The 26,178-nt window shown below is 72.8% G+C and overlaps 2 protein-coding genes across 6 annotated transcripts in view; one reads left to right on the top strand and one right to left on the bottom strand.

The window, feature by feature from the left end:
* The window catches only part of LOC125433845 (transmembrane protein 68-like), a 31,486-nt gene extending 7,302 nt beyond the window's left edge, over positions 1 to 24,184 (bottom strand). Inside the window, exons 1-2 of the mRNA XM_048498749.1 lie at positions 23,983 to 24,184; positions 22,223 to 22,553 (exon numbers count right to left, since the gene is read on the bottom strand). Coding sequence (XP_048354706.1) covers positions 22,223 to 22,550 — 328 coding nt within the window. The 5' untranslated portion in view covers positions 22,551 to 22,553; positions 23,983 to 24,184. The remainder of the gene's footprint in view (positions 1 to 22,222; positions 22,554 to 23,982) is intronic.
* Positions 1 to 26,178, top strand: part of ATCAY (ATCAY kinesin light chain interacting caytaxin) — a 602,799-nt gene that overhangs the window by 180,604 nt on the left and 396,017 nt on the right. The window lies entirely within an intron of this gene.

The following is a 26,178-nucleotide window of genomic DNA, read 5'->3' on the forward strand; positions in this document are numbered from 1 at the left end:
GGGGGTGGGGGGGGGGGGGGGTGGGGGGGGGGGGGGGTGGGGGGGGGGGGGGGTGGGGGGGGGGGGGGGTGGGGGGGGGGGGGGGTGGGGGGGGGGGGGGGTGGGGGGGGGGGGGGGTGGGGGGGGGGGGGGGTGGGGGGGGGGGGGGGTGGGGGGGGGGGGGGGTGGGGGGGGGGGGGGGTGGGGGGGGGGGGGGGTGGGGGGGGGGGGGGGTGGGGGGGGGGGGGGGTGGGGGGGGGGGGGGGTGGGGGGGGGGGGGGGTGGGGGGGGGGGGGGGTGGGGGGGGGGGGGGGTGGGGGGGGGGGGGGGTGGGGGGGGGGGGGGGTGGGGGGGGGGGGGGGTGGGGGGGGGGGGGGGTGGGGGGGGGGGGGGGTGGGGGGGGGGGGGGGTGGGGGGGGGGGGGGGTGGGGGGGGGGGGGGGTGGGGGGGGGGGGGGGTGGGGGGGGGGGGGGGTGGGGGGGGGGGGGGGTGGGGGGGGGGGGGGGTGGGGGGGGGGGGGGGTGGGGGGGGGGGGGGGTGGGGGGGGGGGGGGGTGGGGGGGGGGGGGGGTGGGGGGGGGGGGGGGTGGGGGGGGGGGGGGGTGGGGGGGGGGGGGGGTGGGGGGGGGGGGGGGTGGGGGGGGGGGGGGGTGGGGGGGGGGGGGGGTGGGGGGGGGGGGGGGTGGGGGGGGGGGGGGGTGGGGGGGGGGGGGGGTGGGGGGGGGGGGGGGTGGGGGGGGGGGGGGGTGGGGGGGGGGGGGGGTGGGGGGGGGGGGGGGTGGGGGGGGGGGGGGGTGGGGGGGGGGGGGGGTGGGGGGGGGGGGGGGTGGGGGGGGGGGGGGGTGGGGGGGGGGGGGGGTGGGGGGGGGGGGGGGTGGGGGGGGGGGGGGGTGGGGGGGGGGGGGGGTGGGGGGGGGGGGGGGTGGGGGGGGGGGGGGGTGGGGGGGGGGGGGGGTGGGGGGGGGGGGGGGTGGGGGGGGGGGGGGGTGGGGGGGGGGGGGGGTGGGGGGGGGGGGGGGTGGGGGGGGGGGGGGGTGGGGGGGGGGGGGGGTGGGGGGGGGGGGGGGTGGGGGGGGGGGGGGGTGGGGGGGGGGGGGGGTGGGGGGGGGGGGGGGTGGGGGGGGGGGGGGGTGGGGGGGGGGGGGGGTGGGGGGGGGGGGGGGTGGGGGGGGGGGGGGGTGGGGGGGGGGGGGGGTGGGGGGGGGGGGGGGTGGGGGGGGGGGGGGGTGGGGGGGGGGGGGGGTGGGGGGGGGGGGGGGTGGGGGGGGGGGGGGGTGGGGGGGGGGGGGGGTGGGGGGGGGGGGGGGTGGGGGGGGGGGGGGGTGGGGGGGGGGGGGGGTGGGGGGGGGGGGGGGTGGGGGGGGGGGGGGGTGGGGGGGGGGGGGGGTGGGGGGGGGGGGGGGTGGGGGGGGGGGGGGGTGGGGGGGGGGGGGGGTGGGGGGGGGGGGGGGTGGGGGGGGGGGGGGGTGGGGGGGGGGGGGGGTGGGGGGGGGGGGGGGTGGGGGGGGGGGGGGGTGGGGGGGGGGGGGGGTGGGGGGGGGGGGGGGTGGGGGGGGGGGGGGGTGGGGGGGGGGGGGGGTGGGGGGGGGGGGGGGTGGGGGGGGGGGGGGGTGGGGGGGGGGGGGGGTGGGGGGGGGGGGGGGTGGGGGGGGGGGGGGGTGGGGGGGGGGGGGGGTGGGGGGGGGGGGGGGTGGGGGGGGGGGGGGGTGGGGGGGGGGGGGGGTGGGGGGGGGGGGGGGTGGGGGGGGGGGGGGGTGGGGGGGGGGGGGGGTGGGGGGGGGGGGGGGTGGGGGGGGGGGGGGGTGGGGGGGGGGGGGGGTGGGGGGGGGGGGGGGTGGGGGGGGGGGGGGGTGGGGGGGGGGGGGGGTGGGGGGGGGGGGGGGTGGGGGGGGGGGGGGGTGGGGGGGGGGGGGGGTGGGGGGGGGGGGGGGTGGGGGGGGGGGGGGGTGGGGGGGGGGGGGGGTGGGGGGGGGGGGGGGTGGGGGGGGGGGGGGGTGGGGGGGGGGGGGGGTGGGGGGGGGGGGGGGTGGGGGGGGGGGGGGGTGGGGGGGGGGGGGGGTGGGGGGGGGGGGGGGTGGGGGGGGGGGGGGGTGGGGGGGGGGGGGGGTGGGGGGGGGGGGGGGTGGGGGGGGGGGGGGGTGGGGGGGGGGGGGGGTGGGGGGGGGGGGGGGTGGGGGGGGGGGGGGGTGGGGGGGGGGGGGGGTGGGGGGGGGGGGGGGTGGGGGGGGGGGGGGGTGGGGGGGGGGGGGGGTGGGGGGGGGGGGGGGTGGGGGGGGGGGGGGGTGGGGGGGGGGGGGGGTGGGGGGGGGGGGGGGTGGGGGGGGGGGGGGGTGGGGGGGGGGGGGGGTGGGGGGGGGGGGGGGTGGGGGGGGGGGGGGGTGGGGGGGGGGGGGGGTGGGGGGGGGGGGGGGTGGGGGGGGGGGGGGGTGGGGGGGGGGGGGGGTGGGGGGGGGGGGGGGTGGGGGGGGGGGGGGGTGGGGGGGGGGGGGGGTGGGGGGGGGGGGGGGTGGGGGGGGGGGGGGGTGGGGGGGGGGGGGGGTGGGGGGGGGGGGGGGTGGGGGGGGGGGGGGGTGGGGGGGGGGGGGGGTGGGGGGGGGGGGGGGTGGGGGGGGGGGGGGGTGGGGGGGGGGGGGGGTGGGGGGGGGGGGGGGTGGGGGGGGGGGGGGGTGGGGGGGGGGGGGGGTGGGGGGGGGGGGGGGTGGGGGGGGGGGGGGGTGGGGGGGGGGGGGGGTGGGGGGGGGGGGGGGTGGGGGGGGGGGGGGGTGGGGGGGGGGGGGGGTGGGGGGGGGGGGGGGTGGGGGGGGGGGGGGGTGGGGGGGGGGGGGGGTGGGGGGGGGGGGGGGTGGGGGGGGGGGGGGGTGGGGGGGGGGGGGGGTGGGGGGGGGGGGGGGTGGGGGGGGGGGGGGGTGGGGGGGGGGGGGGGTGGGGGGGGGGGGGGGTGGGGGGGGGGGGGGGTGGGGGGGGGGGGGGGTGGGGGGGGGGGGGGGTGGGGGGGGGGGGGGGTGGGGGGGGGGGGGGGTGGGGGGGGGGGGGGGTGGGGGGGGGGGGGGGTGGGGGGGGGGGGGGGTGGGGGGGGGGGGGGGTGGGGGGGGGGGGGGGTGGGGGGGGGGGGGGGTGGGGGGGGGGGGGGGTGGGGGGGGGGGGGGGTGGGGGGGGGGGGGGGTGGGGGGGGGGGGGGGTGGGGGGGGGGGGGGGTGGGGGGGGGGGGGGGTGGGGGGGGGGGGGGGTGGGGGGGGGGGGGGGTGGGGGGGGGGGGGGGTGGGGGGGGGGGGGGGTGGGGGGGGGGGGGGGTGGGGGGGGGGGGGGGTGGGGGGGGGGGGGGGTGGGGGGGGGGGGGGGTGGGGGGGGGGGGGGGTGGGGGGGGGGGGGGGTGGGGGGGGGGGGGGGTGGGGGGGGGGGGGGGTGGGGGGGGGGGGGGGTGGGGGGGGGGGGGGGTGGGGGGGGGGGGGGGTGGGGGGGGGGGGGGGTGGGGGGGGGGGGGGGTGGGGGGGGGGGGGGGTGGGGGGGGGGGGGGGTGGGGGGGGGGGGGGGTGGGGGGGGGGGGGGGTGGGGGGGGGGGGGGGTGGGGGGGGGGGGGGGTGGGGGGGGGGGGGGGTGGGGGGGGGGGGGGGTGGGGGGGGGGGGGGGTGGGGGGGGGGGGGGGTGGGGGGGGGGGGGGGTGGGGGGGGGGGGGGGTGGGGGGGGGGGGGGGTGGGGGGGGGGGGGGGTGGGGGGGGGGGGGGGTGGGGGGGGGGGGGGGTGGGGGGGGGGGGGGGTGGGGGGGGGGGGGGGTGGGGGGGGGGGGGGGTGGGGGGGGGGGGGGGTGGGGGGGGGGGGGGGTGGGGGGGGGGGGGGGTGGGGGGGGGGGGGGGTGGGGGGGGGGGGGGGTGGGGGGGGGGGGGGGTGGGGGGGGGGGGGGGTGGGGGGGGGGGGGGGTGGGGGGGGGGGGGGGTGGGGGGGGGGGGGGGTGGGGGGGGGGGGGGGTGGGGGGGGGGGGGGGTGGGGGGGGGGGGGGGTGGGGGGGGGGGGGGGTGGGGGGGGGGGGGGGTGGGGGGGGGGGGGGGTGGGGGGGGGGGGGGGTGGGGGGGGGGGGGGGTGGGGGGGGGGGGGGGTGGGGGGGGGGGGGGGTGGGGGGGGGGGGGGGTGGGGGGGGGGGGGGGTGGGGGGGGGGGGGGGTGGGGGGGGGGGGGGGTGGGGGGGGGGGGGGGTGGGGGGGGGGGGGGGTGGGGGGGGGGGGGGGTGGGGGGGGGGGGGGGTGGGGGGGGGGGGGGGTGGGGGGGGGGGGGGGTGGGGGGGGGGGGGGGTGGGGGGGGGGGGGGGTGGGGGGGGGGGGGGGTGGGGGGGGGGGGGGGTGGGGGGGGGGGGGGGTGGGGGGGGGGGGGGGTGGGGGGGGGGGGGGGTGGGGGGGGGGGGGGGTGGGGGGGGGGGGGGGTGGGGGGGGGGGGGGGTGGGGGGGGGGGGGGGTGGGGGGGGGGGGGGGTGGGGGGGGGGGGGGGTGGGGGGGGGGGGGGGTGGGGGGGGGGGGGGGTGGGGGGGGGGGGGGGTGGGGGGGGGGGGGGGTGGGGGGGGGGGGGGGTGGGGGGGGGGGGGGGTGGGGGGGGGGGGGGGTGGGGGGGGGGGGGGGTGGGGGGGGGGGGGGGTGGGGGGGGGGGGGGGTGGGGGGGGGGGGGGGTGGGGGGGGGGGGGGGTGGGGGGGGGGGGGGGTGGGGGGGGGGGGGGGTGGGGGGGGGGGGGGGTGGGGGGGGGGGGGGGTGGGGGGGGGGGGGGGTGGGGGGGGGGGGGGGTGGGGGGGGGGGGGGGTGGGGGGGGGGGGGGGTGGGGGGGGGGGGGGGTGGGGGGGGGGGGGGGTGGGGGGGGGGGGGGGTGGGGGGGGGGGGGGGTGGGGGGGGGGGGGGGTGGGGGGGGGGGGGGGTGGGGGGGGGGGGGGGTGGGGGGGGGGGGGGGTGGGGGGGGGGGGGGGTGGGGGGGGGGGGGGGTGGGGGGGGGGGGGGGTGGGGGGGGGGGGGGGTGGGGGGGGGGGGGGGTGGGGGGGGGGGGGGGTGGGGGGGGGGGGGGGTGGGGGGGGGGGGGGGTGGGGGGGGGGGGGGGTGGGGGGGGGGGGGGGTGGGGGGGGGGGGGGGTGGGGGGGGGGGGGGGTGGGGGGGGGGGGGGGTGGGGGGGGGGGGGGGTGGGGGGGGGGGGGGGTGGGGGGGGGGGGGGGTGGGGGGGGGGGGGGGTGGGGGGGGGGGGGGGTGGGGGGGGGGGGGGGTGGGGGGGGGGGGGGGTGGGGGGGGGGGGGGGTGGGGGGGGGGGGGGGTGGGGGGGGGGGGGGGTGGGGGGGGGGGGGGGTGGGGGGGGGGGGGGGTGGGGGGGGGGGGGGGTGGGGGGGGGGGGGGGTGGGGGGGGGGGGGGGTGGGGGGGGGGGGGGGTGGGGGGGGGGGGGGGTGGGGGGGGGGGGGGGTGGGGGGGGGGGGGGGTGGGGGGGGGGGGGGGTGGGGGGGGGGGGGGGTGGGGGGGGGGGGGGGTGGGGGGGGGGGGGGGTGGGGGGGGGGGGGGGTGGGGGGGGGGGGGGGTGGGGGGGGGGGGGGGTGGGGGGGGGGGGGGGTGGGGGGGGGGGGGGGTGGGGGGGGGGGGGGGTGGGGGGGGGGGGGGGTGGGGGGGGGGGGGGGTGGGGGGGGGGGGGGGTGGGGGGGGGGGGGGGTGGGGGGGGGGGGGGGTGGGGGGGGGGGGGGGTGGGGGGGGGGGGGGGTGGGGGGGGGGGGGGGTGGGGGGGGGGGGGGGTGGGGGGGGGGGGGGGTGGGGGGGGGGGGGGGTGGGGGGGGGGGGGGGTGGGGGGGGGGGGGGGTGGGGGGGGGGGGGGGTGGGGGGGGGGGGGGGTGGGGGGGGGGGGGGGTGGGGGGGGGGGGGGGTGGGGGGGGGGGGGGGTGGGGGGGGGGGGGGGTGGGGGGGGGGGGGGGTGGGGGGGGGGGGGGGTGGGGGGGGGGGGGGGTGGGGGGGGGGGGGGGTGGGGGGGGGGGGGGGTGGGGGGGGGGGGGGGTGGGGGGGGGGGGGGGTGGGGGGGGGGGGGGGTGGGGGGGGGGGGGGGTGGGGGGGGGGGGGGGTGGGGGGGGGGGGGGGTGGGGGGGGGGGGGGGTGGGGGGGGGGGGGGGTGGGGGGGGGGGGGGGTGGGGGGGGGGGGGGGTGGGGGGGGGGGGGGGTGGGGGGGGGGGGGGGTGGGGGGGGGGGGGGGTGGGGGGGGGGGGGGGTGGGGGGGGGGGGGGGTGGGGGGGGGGGGGGGTGGGGGGGGGGGGGGGTGGGGGGGGGGGGGGGTGGGGGGGGGGGGGGGTGGGGGGGGGGGGGGGTGGGGGGGGGGGGGGGTGGGGGGGGGGGGGGGTGGGGGGGGGGGGGGGTGGGGGGGGGGGGGGGTGGGGGGGGGGGGGGGTGGGGGGGGGGGGGGGTGGGGGGGGGGGGGGGTGGGGGGGGGGGGGGGTGGGGGGGGGGGGGGGTGGGGGGGGGGGGGGGTGGGGGGGGGGGGGGGTGGGGGGGGGGGGGGGTGGGGGGGGGGGGGGGTGGGGGGGGGGGGGGGTGGGGGGGGGGGGGGGTGGGGGGGGGGGGGGGTGGGGGGGGGGGGGGGTGGGGGGGGGGGGGGGTGGGGGGGGGGGGGGGTGGGGGGGGGGGGGGGTGGGGGGGGGGGGGGGTGGGGGGGGGGGGGGGTGGGGGGGGGGGGGGGTGGGGGGGGGGGGGGGTGGGGGGGGGGGGGGGTGGGGGGGGGGGGGGGTGGGGGGGGGGGGGGGTGGGGGGGGGGGGGGGTGGGGGGGGGGGGGGGTGGGGGGGGGGGGGGGTGGGGGGGGGGGGGGGTGGGGGGGGGGGGGGGTGGGGGGGGGGGGGGGTGGGGGGGGGGGGGGGTGGGGGGGGGGGGGGGTGGGGGGGGGGGGGGGTGGGGGGGGGGGGGGGTGGGGGGGGGGGGGGGTGGGGGGGGGGGGGGGTGGGGGGGGGGGGGGGTGGGGGGGGGGGGGGGTGGGGGGGGGGGGGGGTGGGGGGGGGGGGGGGTGGGGGGGGGGGGGGGTGGGGGGGGGGGGGGGTGGGGGGGGGGGGGGGTGGGGGGGGGGGGGGGTGGGGGGGGGGGGGGGTGGGGGGGGGGGGGGGTGGGGGGGGGGGGGGGTGGGGGGGGGGGGGGGTGGGGGGGGGGGGGGGTGGGGGGGGGGGGGGGTGGGGGGGGGGGGGGGTGGGGGGGGGGGGGGGTGGGGGGGGGGGGGGGTGGGGGGGGGGGGGGGTGGGGGGGGGGGGGGGTGGGGGGGGGGGGGGGTGGGGGGGGGGGGGGGTGGGGGGGGGGGGGGGTGGGGGGGGGGGGGGGTGGGGGGGGGGGGGGGTGGGGGGGGGGGGGGGTGGGGGGGGGGGGGGGTGGGGGGGGGGGGGGGTGGGGGGGGGGGGGGGTGGGGGGGGGGGGGGGTGGGGGGGGGGGGGGGTGGGGGGGGGGGGGGGTGGGGGGGGGGGGGGGTGGGGGGGGGGGGGGGTGGGGGGGGGGGGGGGTGGGGGGGGGGGGGGGTGGGGGGGGGGGGGGGTGGGGGGGGGGGGGGGTGGGGGGGGGGGGGGGTGGGGGGGGGGGGGGGTGGGGGGGGGGGGGGGTGGGGGGGGGGGGGGGTGGGGGGGGGGGGGGGTGGGGGGGGGGGGGGGTGGGGGGGGGGGGGGGTGGGGGGGGGGGGGGGTGGGGGGGGGGGGGGGTGGGGGGGGGGGGGGGTGGGGGGGGGGGGGGGTGGGGGGGGGGGGGGGTGGGGGGGGGGGGGGGTGGGGGGGGGGGGGGGTGGGGGGGGGGGGGGGTGGGGGGGGGGGGGGGTGGGGGGGGGGGGGGGTGGGGGGGGGGGGGGGTGGGGGGGGGGGGGGGTGGGGGGGGGGGGGGGTGGGGGGGGGGGGGGGTGGGGGGGGGGGGGGGTGGGGGGGGGGGGGGGTGGGGGGGGGGGGGGGTGGGGGGGGGGGGGGGTGGGGGGGGGGGGGGGTGGGGGGGGGGGGGGGTGGGGGGGGGGGGGGGTGGGGGGGGGGGGGGGTGGGGGGGGGGGGGGGTGGGGGGGGGGGGGGGTGGGGGGGGGGGGGGGTGGGGGGGGGGGGGGGTGGGGGGGGGGGGGGGTGGGGGGGGGGGGGGGTGGGGGGGGGGGGGGGTGGGGGGGGGGGGGGGTGGGGGGGGGGGGGGGTGGGGGGGGGGGGGGGTGGGGGGGGGGGGGGGTGGGGGGGGGGGGGGGTGGGGGGGGGGGGGGGTGGGGGGGGGGGGGGGTGGGGGGGGGGGGGGGTGGGGGGGGGGGGGGGTGGGGGGGGGGGGGGGTGGGGGGGGGGGGGGGTGGGGGGGGGGGGGGGTGGGGGGGGGGGGGGGTGGGGGGGGGGGGGGGTGGGGGGGGGGGGGGGTGGGGGGGGGGGGGGGTGGGGGGGGGGGGGGGTGGGGGGGGGGGGGGGTGGGGGGGGGGGGGGGTGGGGGGGGGGGGGGGTGGGGGGGGGGGGGGGTGGGGGGGGGGGGGGGTGGGGGGGGGGGGGGGTGGGGGGGGGGGGGGGTGGGGGGGGGGGGGGGTGGGGGGGGGGGGGGGTGGGGGGGGGGGGGGGTGGGGGGGGGGGGGGGTGGGGGGGGGGGGGGGTGGGGGGGGGGGGGGGTGGGGGGGGGGGGGGGTGGGGGGGGGGGGGGGTGGGGGGGGGGGGGGGTGGGGGGGGGGGGGGGTGGGGGGGGGGGGGGGTGGGGGGGGGGGGGGGTGGGGGGGGGGGGGGGTGGGGGGGGGGGGGGGTGGGGGGGGGGGGGGGTGGGGGGGGGGGGGGGTGGGGGGGGGGGGGGGTGGGGGGGGGGGGGGGTGGGGGGGGGGGGGGGTGGGGGGGGGGGGGGGTGGGGGGGGGGGGGGGTGGGGGGGGGGGGGGGTGGGGGGGGGGGGGGGTGGGGGGGGGGGGGGGTGGGGGGGGGGGGGGGTGGGGGGGGGGGGGGGTGGGGGGGGGGGGGGGTGGGGGGGGGGGGGGGTGGGGGGGGGGGGGGGTGGGGGGGGGGGGGGGTGGGGGGGGGGGGGGGTGGGGGGGGGGGGGGGTGGGGGGGGGGGGGGGTGGGGGGGGGGGGGGGTGGGGGGGGGGGGGGGTGGGGGGGGGGGGGGGTGGGGGGGGGGGGGGGTGGGGGGGGGGGGGGGTGGGGGGGGGGGGGGGTGGGGGGGGGGGGGGGTGGGGGGGGGGGGGGGTGGGGGGGGGGGGGGGTGGGGGGGGGGGGGGGTGGGGGGGGGGGGGGGTGGGGGGGGGGGGGGGTGGGGGGGGGGGGGGGTGGGGGGGGGGGGGGGTGGGGGGGGGGGGGGGTGGGGGGGGGGGGGGGTGGGGGGGGGGGGGGGTGGGGGGGGGGGGGGGTGGGGGGGGGGGGGGGTGGGGGGGGGGGGGGGTGGGGGGGGGGGGGGGTGGGGGGGGGGGGGGGTGGGGGGGGGGGGGGGTGGGGGGGGGGGGGGGTGGGGGGGGGGGGGGGTGGGGGGGGGGGGGGGTGGGGGGGGGGGGGGGTGGGGGGGGGGGGGGGTGGGGGGGGGGGGGGGTGGGGGGGGGGGGGGGTGGGGGGGGGGGGGGGTGGGGGGGGGGGGGGGTGGGGGGGGGGGGGGGTGGGGGGGGGGGGGGGTGGGGGGGGGGGGGGGTGGGGGGGGGGGGGGGTGGGGGGGGGGGGGGGTGGGGGGGGGGGGGGGTGGGGGGGGGGGGGGGTGGGGGGGGGGGGGGGTGGGGGGGGGGGGGGGTGGGGGGGGGGGGGGGTGGGGGGGGGGGGGGGTGGGGGGGGGGGGGGGTGGGGGGGGGGGGGGGTGGGGGGGGGGGGGGGTGGGGGGGGGGGGGGGTGGGGGGGGGGGGGGGTGGGGGGGGGGGGGGGTGGGGGGGGGGGGGGGTGGGGGGGGGGGGGGGTGGGGGGGGGGGGGGGTGGGGGGGGGGGGGGGTGGGGGGGGGGGGGGGTGGGGGGGGGGGGGGGTGGGGGGGGGGGGGGGTGGGGGGGGGGGGGGGTGGGGGGGGGGGGGGGTGGGGGGGGGGGGGGGTGGGGGGGGGGGGGGGTGGGGGGGGGGGGGGGTGGGGGGGGGGGGGGGTGGGGGGGGGGGGGGGTGGGGGGGGGGGGGGGTGGGGGGGGGGGGGGGTGGGGGGGGGGGGGGGTGGGGGGGGGGGGGGGTGGGGGGGGGGGGGGGTGGGGGGGGGGGGGGGTGGGGGGGGGGGGGGGTGGGGGGGGGGGGGGGTGGGGGGGGGGGGGGGTGGGGGGGGGGGGGGGTGGGGGGGGGGGGGGGTGGGGGGGGGGGGGGGTGGGGGGGGGGGGGGGTGGGGGGGGGGGGGGGTGGGGGGGGGGGGGGGTGGGGGGGGGGGGGGGTGGGGGGGGGGGGGGGTGGGGGGGGGGGGGGGTGGGGGGGGGGGGGGGTGGGGGGGGGGGGGGGTGGGGGGGGGGGGGGGTGGGGGGGGGGGGGGGTGGGGGGGGGGGGGGGTGGGGGGGGGGGGGGGTGGGGGGGGGGGGGGGTGGGGGGGGGGGGGGGTGGGGGGGGGGGGGGGTGGGGGGGGGGGGGGGTGGGGGGGGGGGGGGGTGGGGGGGGGGGGGGGTGGGGGGGGGGGGGGGTGGGGGGGGGGGGGGGTGGGGGGGGGGGGGGGTGGGGGGGGGGGGGGGTGGGGGGGGGGGGGGGTGGGGGGGGGGGGGGGTGGGGGGGGGGGGGGGTGGGGGGGGGGGGGGGTGGGGGGGGGGGGGGGTGGGGGGGGGGGGGGGTGGGGGGGGGGGGGGGTGGGGGGGGGGGGGGGTGGGGGGGGGGGGGGGTGGGGGGGGGGGGGGGTGGGGGGGGGGGGGGGTGGGGGGGGGGGGGGGTGGGGGGGGGGGGGGGTGGGGGGGGGGGGGGGTGGGGGGGGGGGGGGGTGGGGGGGGGGGGGGGTGGGGGGGGGGGGGGGTGGGGGGGGGGGGGGGTGGGGGGGGGGGGGGGTGGGGGGGGGGGGGGGTGGGGGGGGGGGGGGGTGGGGGGGGGGGGGGGTGGGGGGGGGGGGGGGTGGGGGGGGGGGGGGGTGGGGGGGGGGGGGGGTGGGGGGGGGGGGGGGTGGGGGGGGGGGGGGGTGGGGGGGGGGGGGGGTGGGGGGGGGGGGGGGTGGGGGGGGGGGGGGGTGGGGGGGGGGGGGGGTGGGGGGGGGGGGGGGTGGGGGGGGGGGGGGGTGGGGGGGGGGGGGGGTGGGGGGGGGGGGGGGTGGGGGGGGGGGGGGGTGGGGGGGGGGGGGGGTGGGGGGGGGGGGGGGTGGGGGGGGGGGGGGGTGGGGGGGGGGGGGGGTGGGGGGGGGGGGGGGTGGGGGGGGGGGGGGGTGGGGGGGGGGGGGGGTGGGGGGGGGGGGGGGTGGGGGGGGGGGGGGGTGGGGGGGGGGGGGGGTGGGGGGGGGGGGGGGTGGGGGGGGGGGGGGGTGGGGGGGGGGGGGGGTGGGGGGGGGGGGGGGTGGGGGGGGGGGGGGGTGGGGGGGGGGGGGGGTGGGGGGGGGGGGGGGTGGGGGGGGGGGGGGGTGGGGGGGGGGGGGGGTGGGGGGGGGGGGGGGTGGGGGGGGGGGGGGGTGGGGGGGGGGGGGGGTGGGGGGGGGGGGGGGTGGGGGGGGGGGGGGGTGGGGGGGGGGGGGGGTGGGGGGGGGGGGGGGTGGGGGGGGGGGGGGGTGGGGGGGGGGGGGGGTGGGGGGGGGGGGGGGTGGGGGGGGGGGGGGGTGGGGGGGGGGGGGGGTGGGGGGGGGGGGGGGTGGGGGGGGGGGGGGGTGGGGGGGGGGGGGGGTGGGGGGGGGGGGGGGTGGGGGGGGGGGGGGGTGGGGGGGGGGGGGGGTGGGGGGGGGGGGGGGTGGGGGGGGGGGGGGGTGGGGGGGGGGGGGGGTGGGGGGGGGGGGGGGTGGGGGGGGGGGGGGGTGGGGGGGGGGGGGGGTGGGGGGGGGGGGGGGTGGGGGGGGGGGGGGGTGGGGGGGGGGGGGGGTGGGGGGGGGGGGGGGTGGGGGGGGGGGGGGGTGGGGGGGGGGGGGGGTGGGGGGGGGGGGGGGTGGGGGGGGGGGGGGGTGGGGGGGGGGGGGGGTGGGGGGGGGGGGGGGTGGGGGGGGGGGGGGGTGGGGGGGGGGGGGGGTGGGGGGGGGGGGGGGTGGGGGGGGGGGGGGGTGGGGGGGGGGGGGGGTGGGGGGGGGGGGGGGTGGGGGGGGGGGGGGGTGGGGGGGGGGGGGGGTGGGGGGGGGGGGGGGTGGGGGGGGGGGGGGGTGGGGGGGGGGGGGGGTGGGGGGGGGGGGGGGTGGGGGGGGGGGGGGGTGGGGGGGGGGGGGGGTGGGGGGGGGGGGGGGTGGGGGGGGGGGGGGGTGGGGGGGGGGGGGGGTGGGGGGGGGGGGGGGTGGGGGGGGGGGGGGGTGGGGGGGGGGGGGGGTGGGGGGGGGGGGGGGTGGGGGGGGGGGGGGGTGGGGGGGGGGGGGGGTGGGGGGGGGGGGGGGTGGGGGGGGGGGGGGGTGGGGGGGGGGGGGGGTGGGGGGGGGGGGGGGTGGGGGGGGGGGGGGGTGGGGGGGGGGGGGGGTGGGGGGGGGGGGGGGTGGGGGGGGGGGGGGGTGGGGGGGGGGGGGGGTGGGGGGGGGGGGGGGTGGGGGGGGGGGGGGGTGGGGGGGGGGGGGGGTGGGGGGGGGGGGGGGTGGGGGGGGGGGGGGGTGGGGGGGGGGGGGGGTGGGGGGGGGGGGGGGTGGGGGGGGGGGGGGGTGGGGGGGGGGGGGGGTGGGGGGGGGGGGGGGTGGGGGGGGGGGGGGGTGGGGGGGGGGGGGGGTGGGGGGGGGGGGGGGTGGGGGGGGGGGGGGGTGGGGGGGGGGGGGGGTGGGGGGGGGGGGGGGTGGGGGGGGGGGGGGGTGGGGGGGGGGGGGGGTGGGGGGGGGGGGGGGTGGGGGGGGGGGGGGGTGGGGGGGGGGGGGGGTGGGGGGGGGGGGGGGTGGGGGGGGGGGGGGGTGGGGGGGGGGGGGGGTGGGGGGGGGGGGGGGTGGGGGGGGGGGGGGGTGGGGGGGGGGGGGGGTGGGGGGGGGGGGGGGTGGGGGGGGGGGGGGGTGGGGGGGGGGGGGGGGGGGGGGGGGGGGGGGTGGGGGGGGGGGGGGGGGGGGGGGGGGGGGGGTGGGGGGGGGGGGGTAGTTCCTGAACATCTGGAGAGCCGCAGGTGCCCTACCCCTGTTATAGATGAATAAAAATTAACAAATATATATATGTATATTTTTTAAAAAAGATCGCGCGGCAGGGAAGTCCCCACCAATTCAAACCTGCATGGCAACTATCACTTAACTTACCCACGGCTTTAAAAGTCTTCAATGCAAAGGTGATACATCAAACTCCTTTATGGAGTTCCCCTTTGGATGGGAGCTTGGAATAAATCTGTAGAGAGAGTCCAATCCAAATTCCTTTACAAGATTTTTGGGGTACCCCACTGTGTTCCATATGCTGTTCTGTGTCTCGAATCAGGACAGCATTTGTTGGAAACCAGAGCAGGGATGATTACTTTAAAATTCTGGAAATTGCTTCAACACTGAGGTCAAAAGCCTCACCTATTTAGCCCTCTCTGAACTGCAATCCTCCGAATGGTGGAAATTTATAGAGGCCAAAATAACTTCTTTAGGTCTCTCCTTAGAAACCTTTTTTTATGCAATCTGCAAATGAAATTTGGCTATCCCAAAAAAGAAGGCTACTGGACCAGGAATACCAGTTGAGGTTGAGTTCATCTTGCTCTCCCTTGCACTTTGGAATCTATCCTGAAATTACCCTCACAGCTAAATATCTATCCCAACTGTCAGAGTCCAGGCAGAGATGGATCATCACTCGAGCTAGATGTAACGCATTCCCCTCTGCCGTTCTTAAGGGCCAACAGCAGTGGTGGGATCCAAAATTTTTAGTAACAGGTTCCCATGGTGGTGGGTTTCAAACTGTGGCGTAGCGCCAATGGGGCTAAGCGGGGCACGACAGGGGCGTGGCCGGGCATTCCTGGGGCGGGGCATTCCTGGGCGGGGCTGTGGCAAGGACGCAGCCGCTGCGCCGGTCCTTGGGCGAGAAACGAATGCACGCAGGCGCAGGCTGCCACGCACGCTGGTGCACCTCCTGCTAGACTGCTTCAAGTTCTGCGCGCTATTGCTGAGAGGAGGGGCGTAACGAAGGCAAAAATCACGTGGCAAAATCCCCAATTAGTAACCCCCTCTTGGCACACACAAATAATTAGTAACCTACTCTCAGGAACCCGTGAGAACCTGCTGGATCCCACCTCTGGCCGACAGTTGAATATTCCACTTCTAGATAGAACGTGCATATTGTCAGGATACTGCTGAGACCCTCGAGCATATTATGTTTTCTTGCCCGAGATGTGCGTTACCTAGACTCTCCCTACTTGTCCCGGCTCTAGGGAACAAAAAAAGTTGTTCGGAGCATAGAAAAGCTATTCACCTGCTGAATAATAGCGAAGGCGGGATAACTGGAAAAAAATGCTGAATTTTTATTAGAAGTACTCAAGTCAAAGACTTAATGGAAACTTGATCACCTCTTCTGTACCAACCTTATGTGCTTTGTCCAGTTTTATGTCCTGTTTTAACACCCGCTCTGTCCTGTATTGTGTTTTATTTTTACTGGTATGCCCCTCTTATTGCCCTGTTCACTGGTTGTGCACGTGACCATCTGCCAGCCCCCTCCCAGAATTTGACCACTCCCAGGTTTTGACCACTGGGGTGTGATGCCAGACGCCCCTATTATTCATTATTAACTATTTATTGTAGGATGCTGCTGCTACAGTTTGAAGGTTTTGTATTTTTAACTGGGGTTATTCGATTTGTTTTATTATGGTTGTTGTTGTTTTGTTGTACACTGCCCTGAGCCCTTCGGGGGTAGGGCGGTTTATCAAATCAAATAAATAATAGTAATACCCTGTTTCCCCTAATATAAGACATCCCCGAAAAATAAGACATAGTAGAGGTTTTGCTGAAGTGTGAAATATAAGGCATCCCCCGAAAGTAAGACGTAGCAAAGTTTTTGTTTGGAAGCATGCCTGACGAACAGAACACAGAAATATAAGACATCCCCTGAAAATAAGACATAGCGCATCTTTGGGAGCAAAAATTAATATAAGACACTGTCTTATATTCGGGGAAACACGGTAGTAGTAGTAGTAGTAGTAGTAGTAGTAGTAGTAGTAGTAGTAGTAGTAGTAGTAATAGTAATAATAGTAATAATAGTAAAAGAAGAAAAAGAAGAAGAAGAAGAAGAGGAGGAGGAGGAGGAGGAGGAGGAGGAGGAGGAGTTTGGATTTATATCCCCCCTTTTTCTCCTGCAGGAGACTCAAAGGGGCTTACAATCTCCTTGCCCTTCCCCCCTCACAACAAACACCCTGTGAGGTGGGTGGGGCTGAGAGAGCTCTGAAAAGCTGTGACTAGCCCAAGGTCACCCAGCTGGCATGTGTGGGAGTGTACAGGCTAATCTGAATTCCTCAGATAAGCCTCCACAACTCAAGCGGCAGAGCTGGGAATCAAACCCGGTTCCTCCAGATCAGAGTGCACCTGCTCTTAGCCGCTGCTCTTAGCCACTACGCCACTGCTGCTCCAATAGTAATAGTAATAGTAATGGTAATGGTAATGGTAATGGTAATGGTAATGGTAATGGTAATAATAATAATAATAATAATAATAATAATAATAATAATAATAATAATAATAATAATAATAATAATAATAATAATAATAATAATAATAATAATAATAATAATAATAATGGTCAGTTGAAGCTGAAACATTCTCTGCCCCACCGTTTCTCTGGCACAAAAATGAATTTGCCAGGCCCGCGAGCAGACGGGGTCAGCTAGAGGGCTGGCCAGCACAACAGCAGCTCCTGCCTGATGCTGGTGCGGCAGACAAGCAAGCGAAAGAGACACACAAATTTACCCGAGGACTTCCAAATATTTGCATCTCACTACTCCTTAGAGTAGCTTTGATTATGTCAAAGGTAACTGTAAAAGTAGTCCCCTGTGCAAGTAGCTGGTCGTTGCTGACCCGTGGGGTGATGTCACATCACAATTTTTACTAGGCAGACTACAGGGTGGTTTGCCACTGCCTTCCCCAATCATCCAGGGCAGTGGTGGCGAACCTATGGCACGGGTGGTAGAGGTGGCACTCAGAGCCCTCTCTGTGGGCAAGCCTTAAGAATTCACCCTAAAGGTAACCCTATTAAGCGCTGTTAAACCCCACTGATTTTCCATGCAAAGAACTAAAGCGCAATCCTTTACCTGGGAGTAAGCTCGGTTGCTGGCAATGGGGCTTGCTTCTGAGTAAACCCTCCTAGGGTCGTGATTCATCCGTTGGAAGAGTTGCACGGTGGCTTCAAAGCAGAGCCACCGACTACCACCAAGCTTACTCCCGAGTAACGCACACCTCGGAGCCAACCGTTTTTTCTAAACTAAAACCTCAGTATTCGGGTTAAATTGCCGTGTTGGCACTTGGCGATAAATAAGTGGGTTTTGGGTTGTAGTTGGGGCACACGGTCTCAAAAAGGTTCGCCATCACTGATCCAGGGGCAGAGCGAGGAGGAACTGCGCCCAGGGCACGTATGCGCCCTGCGCCCCTGTCATGCGCCCACCCTAGAACGCCCCCACCACACCACGCCCCTGCACTGGCGCACGCCCAGGGCAAAACGCTCCACCACACCCCCTGGGTGCTACATTACTGCAGTCATCTACACTTTACCCCTAGCAAGGTGAAGACTTATTTGACCGACTTCAGAAGGATGGAAGGCTAAGCCAACCTCAAGCTGGCCACGTGAAACAGACTTCCGTCGGGATCGAACTCAGGTCGTGAGCAGAGCTTTCTTTGCAGCGCTCGCAGCCGACCCCTCTGCAGATCATCAATGTAGGAGGAAGCAACTTTTTCAAAAGTGAAAAGATACTGGAAAGGAACACATGCAGAAATCCAAAATAATGCTGAAAGTCGAGTTCCAAACGAACACAAAGATTATACTGGGGTGTCGTGTGGTTTCTGGGCTGCATGGCCGTGTTCTAGTAGCATTTTCTCCTGACGTTTCGCCTGCATCTGTGGCTGGCCTCTTCAGAGGATTCTGAAGGCAACTGTCTGATTTGTGATTCATCTCGTCGCGAACAACGCAGATCCTCTGAAGATGCCAGCTCTGGAGTAAAATGGCGAAACGATCAGGCTTCCCCACTAGAACATGGCCATACCGCCCTTCGAAATCTACAACTGCGATTCGGGCCGTGAAAGCCTTCAACAATACAAAGATTATACTATTGGGAATCCCACCAAAGAATTTGGCAGGAAAACGCCAAGAACTCTTCTTATATTTATTAGCTGCCGCCAGAGCAGCATCGGCTTACAGATGGAAAGGAGTCACTTGTCCTAACCGAGAAATGCAGGAAGAGAAGATGAGAGAATATGCTATAAATGCACAGCTTACAAGACGTAAACAGACATCCAAAACAGGAGTTCAACAAGAAATGGAAATTATATTTCTGGCATTGTACTGATATGTCTAAATAAGGGCGCCATATATTATTGCTGCTGCTGTGTTTTATGGTTATAAATTTGTAAATTGTTTTAAATTACCTTTGTTTTTATGTGTACAGTGTTGTTTTTAGCTTGCTGTGTTTAATGTTATTATGTATTGTTGTTGCAGGCCTGCTATACACCGCCCAGAGCCGTTCGGGGATGGGCGGTCGAAAATCTAATAACTAACTAACTAACTAACTAACTAACTAACTAACTAACTAACTAACTAACTAACTAACTAAGAATGAATGAATGAATGAATGAATGAATGAATGAATGAATGAATGAATGAATGAATGAATGAATGAATGAATGAATGAATGAATGTTTTGGAGAAGTAAGAAAGGCAACTAAAACATGGTACTAAGGGTCAAAAACAGATCCAGTACACTGTTACCGGCAGATGTTTTGGAGAAGAAGACAACTGTCTGATTTGTAGTTAATATAATTAATGTGTAGCAGATATTCAATCTACTACTCTGACCTTTAAGAGAAAACTAATCTTAACAGGTTATATTACTTGAATAATGATAGGTAAGAATGGCTTTATATCACTCAGAATAAGATAAAAGTCAAGACTCATTTTTCCTTTTCATATGTATGTCACCTTTTGCCATTTTTTCCCCGTGAAGATTGATCTTTTATCAATGTAGGACAGTGGTGGCGAACCTATGGCACGGGTGCCAGGCACTCAGAGCCCTCTCGGTGAGCACTCGCAAACAGAGTGTCCCCCCCAAACATATCTAGGCTGGCCTGGGCTCAATTATTAGCATTAAACTTAAGACCTAGTTTTGGGGAAGCAGTGTAGGTAACCCTGTTAAGCGCTGTTAAATCCCACTGATTTTCATGGGAAGAACTAAAGCGCGATCCTTTACCTGGGAGTAAGCTCTGTTGCTGGCAATGGGGCTTGCTTCTGAGTAAACCCTCCTAGGGTCGTGATTCACCCGTTGGAAGAGTTGCACAATTGCTTCAAAGCAAAGCCACCAACTACCACCAAGCTTACTCCCGAGTAACGCACGCCTTGGAGCCAACTGTTTTTTCTAAACTAAAACCTCAGTATTCAGGTTAAATTGCCGTGTTGGCACTTTGCGATAAATAAGTGGGTTTTGGCTTGCAATTTGGGCACTCGGTCTCGAAAAGGTCCGCCATCACTGATGTAGGAGGATATCACATGTGAAACCAGGAAAACATACAAACAGGTTATAATCCAGTCAACTGAGAAATGCAGGCTGGAAGATCCAAATAATCTGTTTGCGGAACACAGCTCGTTTTTCCATAACAGCAGACAGAAATCCAGAGTTTAGCCTCTATCCATCTGAAATGGAACCTCGGCAGGGCATTCCTACCCGGATTTACACCATTCTAAATGCAGGGCTTTGAAAGGTGAATCGGAGAGCAAGTTAGGAGTCCTGGACTAAAAGGAGAAGAGTTCAGTCCCTCACTTGGCCATAAAGTTCGCTGTGTGTCTTTGGACTCTGTTATTCAACGTGATCTGCTTTGCAAAGGTTGTTGCAAGGATAAAATGGGAAACCAGTCCACATAAACGGAGAAATAAATATTGCCGAGCAAGACTGCAGTGGAGCGTAACTGTATGTCCTTGATCTTGCCATATTCAAAGGCACATCCACACAATACAAAGACTTCAGAGATGCAAATGAGATTCAGACACATTACCGGGGAATATAATTTGTCAGTTCTTGCCATAACATATGATTTCAGAAGCTTATTCTCCTCCCCAAGATTACTTATGCAAGAGATGAACAATCACATAGACAAGATCAAATCTTGCCATATTCAAAGGCACATCAAGGCCTTTCCACACAAGACAAAGACTTCACATTCCTCTTGGGGCCTCTGGCTCAGGCGTCACATCAGAGCAGGGGTCTTCAAACTATGGCCCTCCAGATGTTCATGGACTACAATTCCCATCAGCCCCTGCCAGCAAGGCTAAGTGGTAGGGCTCATGGGAATTGTAGTCTATGAACATCTGGAGGGCCATAGTTGGAAGACCCCTGGATCAGAGCTTTGTGTTTGAAACATAACTCCAAGGAGCGTGTGGGCCCAGTTTCAGCTGGGGAAGCAACACTCCGAGGGTCCAGTTTTCCCCTCCCACTTTGTTCTTTTGACCCAGAACAGCCTTAGGAAGTCTCACGCCCTTACAGACACGGATACCTCCACATGAGTTTTCCCAATGGGGCAAACAGCAGCTACTCAGGGCTGTTTTAGATTTAAGAAGAAGAAGAGTTTGGATTTATATCCCCCCTTTCTCTCCTGCAGGAGACTTAAAGGGGCTGACAATCTCCTTGCCCTTCCCCCCTCACAACAAACACCCTGTGAGGTAGGTGGGGCTGAGAGAGCTCCGAGAAGCTGTGACTAGCCCAAGGTCACCCAGCTGGCGTGTGTGGGAGTGTACAGGCCAATCTGAATTCCCCAGATAAGCCTCCACAGCTCAGGCGGCAGAGCTGGGAATCAAACCCGGTTCCTCCAAATTAGATACACACGCTCTTAACCTCCTACGCCACTGCTGCTCCTCCGCCTTACATGCTGTGGTCCCAAGTAAAATCACACCCCTGGGCGCCTAAGAATTAAGTTCCAAGCGGAGAACTTCCAGAGACCATCTGTTCACAGGACTGGCAGCAGGTAAGGCTGGGGTCACAAGGACATTGTTAAGTGCAAATCAGCCCTTAGATATCTGTACAGTACAAGCAAGTAAAAGAAGAGAAGTAAGACCTACCAGACTGGAAAAGGGACAGTCTGTAGTAGAAGAAAAGCAGACAAGAGCTGATATCTGTGAAGCTACGGTTTTCCTGGAAACTTCACAGGAACACCTGGGTAGCTGGCAGCTGGGAACAAGGAAGGAAACCACTGATGCATAGCCTTCATCGGCGCATTGTGTGCGCCTCCTCTAGCAAGATGCTTGCTGAATAAGACAGTAAAGAGCTGGTTGCCTTGCTAGTCTTACAAGGACTGAGAACATTCAAAAGGAGCCCTCTTAAGTGAGAATCTCTCTCGTCTATCAAAACAGAAACATCACTTACCATAGGAAAAAAACAAACAAAGTTTCCCCACTCCCCGTTTGCACAGGCCTTCGTAGCAGATGAAACAGAATTAGAGTGAAAACTTCCTGGGATGGGGCTTCTCTCTCTCCCCCTGCTATCTCTCTTTGCTATCACACTCCACAAAACATTACAGACCCCACAAGTTAGTGGAATACAGAGAGTTAGCAGCAAAAAATTGGGAAAGTCTTCTTTGACACAGGCCCAAAGAGAGCTCGGCTGTATCAACCACCCACACAGTACCCAGGGAGACTGTTTTAGACTAAGGCCCCTTCCGCACATGCAAAATAATGCGTTTTCAAACCACTTTCACAACTGTTTGCAAGTAGATTTTGCCATTCTGCACAGCTTCAAAGAGCACTGAAAGCAGTTTGAAAGTGCATTATTCTGCATGTGCGGAATGAGCCAAAGTTCCATTCCAGACTGGGAAGAGGTGACACTAAAAGGAACGACAGGTAATAAGAACTGGGAGACTTTGGTTCTGAAAAACACTTGGATTCTGCTGATCTTCTGAAGAACTGTTAAAAAGCATCGAAATGAAGGGGGTCGGGTTGCTTGCAAGCTGATATAGAACTGATCTACCCCCAGATGTCAGCCTTTGAGAAAAACGCAATACCCAAATCACAAATACTACTTGGGTGCACAGCCTAATCCCTAGCAGAAGTGTGCCCTTCAAAGTCCATTGCAATCAATTGTCTCAGAAGGGTGCAACTCTGGTTAGGATTGCAAAAAGCACCTTTTTCATTTGCTGTTTCATGTTTAATCATAAAAGCATTTTGTGGAAGTGAACATAACAACATGACAAAGGGCAGCACAGACAGAAAATATTCAAGGTACACTCAGTGGACACAGCATCCCCTCCCCACCCCCAAAAATTCTTCATATAGTCAGTGGTGGGATTCAGCAGGTTCACACCACTTTGGCAGAACCAGTTGTTAAAAGGGTGCTTGTAAACAACCAGTTTTTACATCATTTGAATCCCACCACTGCATATAGTTCGATGTACGGTTTGCTCTTTGTTTACAATGTGTACATAGCCCTAATGTGATTTTGAAAGAACACAAAAGACCACAAAATATCAAAAGACAAAACAGCTGGGGAAAATGGATAGGGTAGAATTTGGAAATAAGGGTTCATATGGTATGCAATAGGCCAGTGATGGCGAACCAGAGGTGGCACTCAGAGCCCTCTCTGTGGGCACACACAAAAAGAGTTCATCATGTGGGGGGGAAATTCCCCCCCCCCCACATCTAGGCTGGCCTGGGCCGCTGGGCTCGATTATTAGCATTAAACCTCACTCAGACCTAGTTTTGGGGAAGCAGTATAGGTAACCCTGTTAAGCACTGTTAAACCCAATGATTTTCATGCAAAGAACTAAAGCGTGATCCTTTACCTGGGAGTAAGCTCGGTTGCTGGCAATGGGGCTTGCTTCTGAATAAACCCTCCAAGGGTCGTGATTCACCCGTTCGAAGAGTTGCATGGTTGCTTCAAAGCAAAGCCATCAACTACCACCAAGCTTACTCCCAAGTAACGCACGCCTCAGAGCCAACCATTTTTTCTTAACTAAAACCTCAGAATTCAGGTTAAATTGTCGTGTTGGCACTTTGCGATAAATAAGTGGGTTTGGGGGTTGTAGTTTGGGCACTCGGTCTCAAGAAGGTTCGCCATCACTGCAATAGGCTTACAAGCCTGAATGCATTTCAACCAGAAAAAAACACAGATAATCCACACATATAAAAAGAAGCGCTGCAGAGGGGGACTTACCATTCCATATCTTGGCATGCCCATACCATAGAGTTGCCAACATTTGCCTGGCGCCATCCCAGAAATCATTGGAATATGCCTCTTTTAGGTCAGTTCGTCTCTTATAAATATGAAGGATGATAACACTAGCATACAGGAGCAAGAGGATAAGTCCAGGAAGGATAAAAGACACAACGAGAGGCGCAAACAGCCACAAAAGGTATGCTACATAATTCAGATAATCTTCCAAGTGCTGCACGCCAGTCAATCCTTCCAATATGTACAGCAGGCACGCGATGTAAGACATTGGGATCTGTTCAGAGCTGCAAGATTCATTCCGGCCGATCATGCTCTGTTGAGAGAAAAAAAACAGAAGAAGCAAAAGCAGAGTCTGTAGCCTACTCAGAAATGGCATTGCCTACTATCTACAGCTGCTGAGAATTTGCATCAGCTTCTTGAACAAGGATTTTTATAGTCCTATGGGCGGTTGGATAAATCCAAACATCTAATAAGAAGCAAAGCAAGCACCTCTCCTGCGCCGATCTTTCCGAAAAGACATCTTTCATCAAAAAATTCAGGACGCTGAAAGTTCCCATAAGGACGTGCTGCTCCGAGAGATAGGATTCGTAAGCTCCAGCTCTTGGGAAAGTTTACCAGAAAGTGTGCAGCCTTGTCCTACCAGTCTATCCCGTATTTCTGGATCATTTTTGCCTCAAAACAAGGCACCGAAGCATTCTCCGCCCCCTGGCTTCCCTTTGCCCCAGTGGAATTTATTGGCAGGGACGAAAACCCAAACCCAACAACCTTGGGCGAGGAACCTCCTCCCACCTCCTCAGGCGCTAAAGCAGAGGCAGGCTGCTTGCGCCAGCTGTGGATCGCAGCCAGGGTGAACAACTGGATGGAGAGCTAGGAGAACGGTTTGGATTTATATGCCCATTTTCTCTCCTGTAAGGAGCCTCAGAGCAGTTTACAAACTCCTTTTCCCTTCCTCTTCCCATAGCAGGCCCCTCGTGAGGTAGGTGGGGCTGAGAGAACTGTGACTAGCCCAAGGTCACCCAGCAGGAATGTAGGAGTGGGGAAACAACCCCGATTCCCCAGATAAGAGTCTGCCACTCGTGTGGACGAGGGGGGAAGCAAATCCGGTGCTCCATATAAGGGTCTACCTGCTGCTAACCACGCTGGCTCCCCAGAAGAAGAAGAAGGAGAAGAAGGAGAAGAAGGAGGAGGAGGAGGAGTTTGGATTTATATCCCCTTTTTCTCTCTTGCAGGAGACTCAAAGGGGCTGACAATCTCCTTGCCCTTCCCCCCTCACAACAAACACCCTGTGAGGCAGGTGGGGCTGAGAGAGCTCCGAGAAGCTGTGACTAGCCCAAGGTCCCCCAGCTGGCGTGTGTGGGAGTGCACAGGCTAATCTGAATTCCCCAGATAAGCCTCCACAGCTCAGGCGGCAGAGCGGGGAATCAAACCCGGTTCCTCCAGATTAGAATGCACCTGCTCTTAGCCTCCTACGCCACTGCTGCTCCTTTGGTACAGCGGAGACCCCAAGAGACCAGGGAGCTGGGTCTGTCTCTGCATTACCCCAAAGTCGGATGCAGAGAACCGTTGGGGGGGGGGGGTACCCCGTGGGGGGGGGGGTAGGACTTCAATCTCTTGCTCTGCTACTGTCTGTCTGTCGCGAGGGGGGGGGGAGAGAAAGCCTGGGAGCCAAAGCTGGGGAGGGGTCCCAGTCCTCCCCCTCCCTCCCCCATCACCTGCCAGCTTCTCCCTCCCTGCCAGCTCACCTCGCCGTGCCAGACGGTGGGAGCCTCCGCCGGGACCGCAACTCCCCAGCCACGGGCCCAGCCCTGCCTTTTTACCAGTCCCCGCCGCCTCCAGAAGGGCGGTGTTGAAGGCGAGCGCCGCCGGGCTGGGGGAGCGGAGGGCGCCGAGGGAGGCCACTCTGCCCGCAGGGGCAGGCGAGGCGGAACCAATCGCCGCCGCCCCCAGGAGCCGGCCGGACCCATTCAGGCGCCGGACCCGGGTGCCACCGCAAATGACTTCCGGAGCGGCTTTTCGGCCGCTAGAGGGCGCGCGAGGGTGATGCGCTCTCCTTGTTCAGGTCAAAACTCCTTTGGGAGTCCATAACTTTGGACCCCCTGGACCAAACCGAACCAAACCTGGGCAGTATCATCAGGAGAGTCCCCCACACAATCCCTGAAAGTTTGGTGCTGCTAGCCTAAACAATGCGCCCCCTGCAAGCCAAAAACCCAAAAGACACTTCGGACATGAATGGGGGGGTGGGGTTTGAACCGGAGGAAACCCCCCACCCCCTTACCTACGTCCTTGACAGCTGCTGATGTTTTCATTGGTCATCAGGAACAACTAGTGCAAGGTGGTTGTTGTTGTTGTTGTTTTTTAAATGGCTTTATAATTATTTGCTGTCTCACTAGCGTACAAGAAATGACATGAGGAAATTAACAGAATGTTCTATTTCATGTGTTTTGAAAACACGCTCCTTTTAATTTTAAGGCCTCTTCTCTCTCTCTCTCTCTCTCTCTCTCTCTCTCTCTCTCTCTCTCTCTGGGGGGGTGTGGGTGGGGGGGGGGGTGGGGGGGGGGGGGGGTGGGGGGGGGGGGGGGTGGGGGGGGGGGGGGGTGGGGGGGGGGGGGGGTGGGGGGGGGGGGGGGTGGGGGGGGGGGGGGGTGGGGGGGGGGGGGGGTGGGGGGGGGGGGGGGTGGGGGGGGGGGGGGGTGGGGGGGGGGGGGGGTGGGGGGGGGGGGGGGTGGGGGGGGGGGGGGGTGGGGGGGGGGGGGGGTGGGGGGGGGGGGGGGTGGGGGGGGGGGGGGGTGGGGGGGGGGGGGGGTGGGGGGGGGGGGGGGTGGGGGGGGGGGGGGGTGGGGGGGGGGGGGGGTGGGGGGGGGGGGGGGTGGGGGGGGGGGGGGGTGGGGGGGGGGGGGGGTGGGGGGGGGGGGGGGTGGGGGGGGGGGGGGGTGGGGGGGGGGGGGGGTGGGGGGGGGGGGGGGTGGGGGGGGGGGGGGGTGGGGGGGGGGGGGGGTGGGGGGGGGGGGGGGTGGGGGGGGGGGGGGGTGGGGGGGGGGGGGGGTGGGGGGGGGGGGGGGTGGGGGGGGGGGGGGGTGGGGGGGGGGGGGGGTGGGGGGGGGGGGGGGTGGGGGGGGGGGGGGGTGGGGGGGGGGGGGGGTGGGGGGGGGGGGGGGTGGGGGGGGGGGGGGGTGGGGGGGGGGGGGGGTGGGGGGGGGGGGGGGTGGGGGGGGGGGGGGGTGGGGGGGGGGGGGGGTGGGGGGGGGGGGGGGTGGGGGGGGGGGGGGGTGGGGGGGGGGGGGGGTGGGGGGGGGGGGGGGTGGGGGGGGGGGGGGGTGGGGGGGGGGGGGGGTGGGGGGGGGGGGGGGTGGGGGGGGGGGGGGGTGGGGGGGGGGGGGGGTGGGGGGGGGGGGGGGTGGGGGGGGGGGGGGGTGGGGGGGGGGGGGGGTGGGGGGGGGGGGGGGTGGGGGGGGGGGGGGGTGGGGGGGGGGGGGGGTGGGGGGGGGGGGGGGTGGGGGGGGGGGGGGGTGGGGGGGGGGGGGGGTGGGGGGGGGGGGGGGTGGGGGGGGGGGGGGGTGGGGGGGGGGGGGGGTGGGGGGGGGGGGGGGTGGGGGGGGGGGGGGGTGGGGGGGGGGGGGGGTGGGGGGGGGGGGGGGTGGGGGGGGGGGGGGGTGGGGGGGGGGGGGGGTGGGGGGGGGGGGGGGTGGGGGGGGGGGGGGGTGGGGGGGGGGGGGGGTGGGGGGGGGGGGGGGTGGGGGGGGGGGGGGGTGGGGGGGGGGGGGGGTGGGGGGGGGGGGGGGTGGGGGGGGGGGGGGGTGGGGGGGGGGGGGGGTGGGGGGGGGGGGGGGTGGGGGGGGGGGGGGGTGGGGGGGGGGGGGGGTGGGGGGGGGGGGGGGTGGGGGGGGGGGGGGGTGGGGGGGGGGGGGGGTGGGGGGGGGGGGGGGTGGGGGGGGGGGGGG

Source organism: Sphaerodactylus townsendi, linkage group LG05, assembly GCF_021028975.2.
Source record: "Sphaerodactylus townsendi isolate TG3544 linkage group LG05, MPM_Stown_v2.3, whole genome shotgun sequence".
Classification (NCBI taxonomy): domain Eukaryota; kingdom Metazoa; phylum Chordata; class Lepidosauria; order Squamata; family Sphaerodactylidae; genus Sphaerodactylus; species Sphaerodactylus townsendi.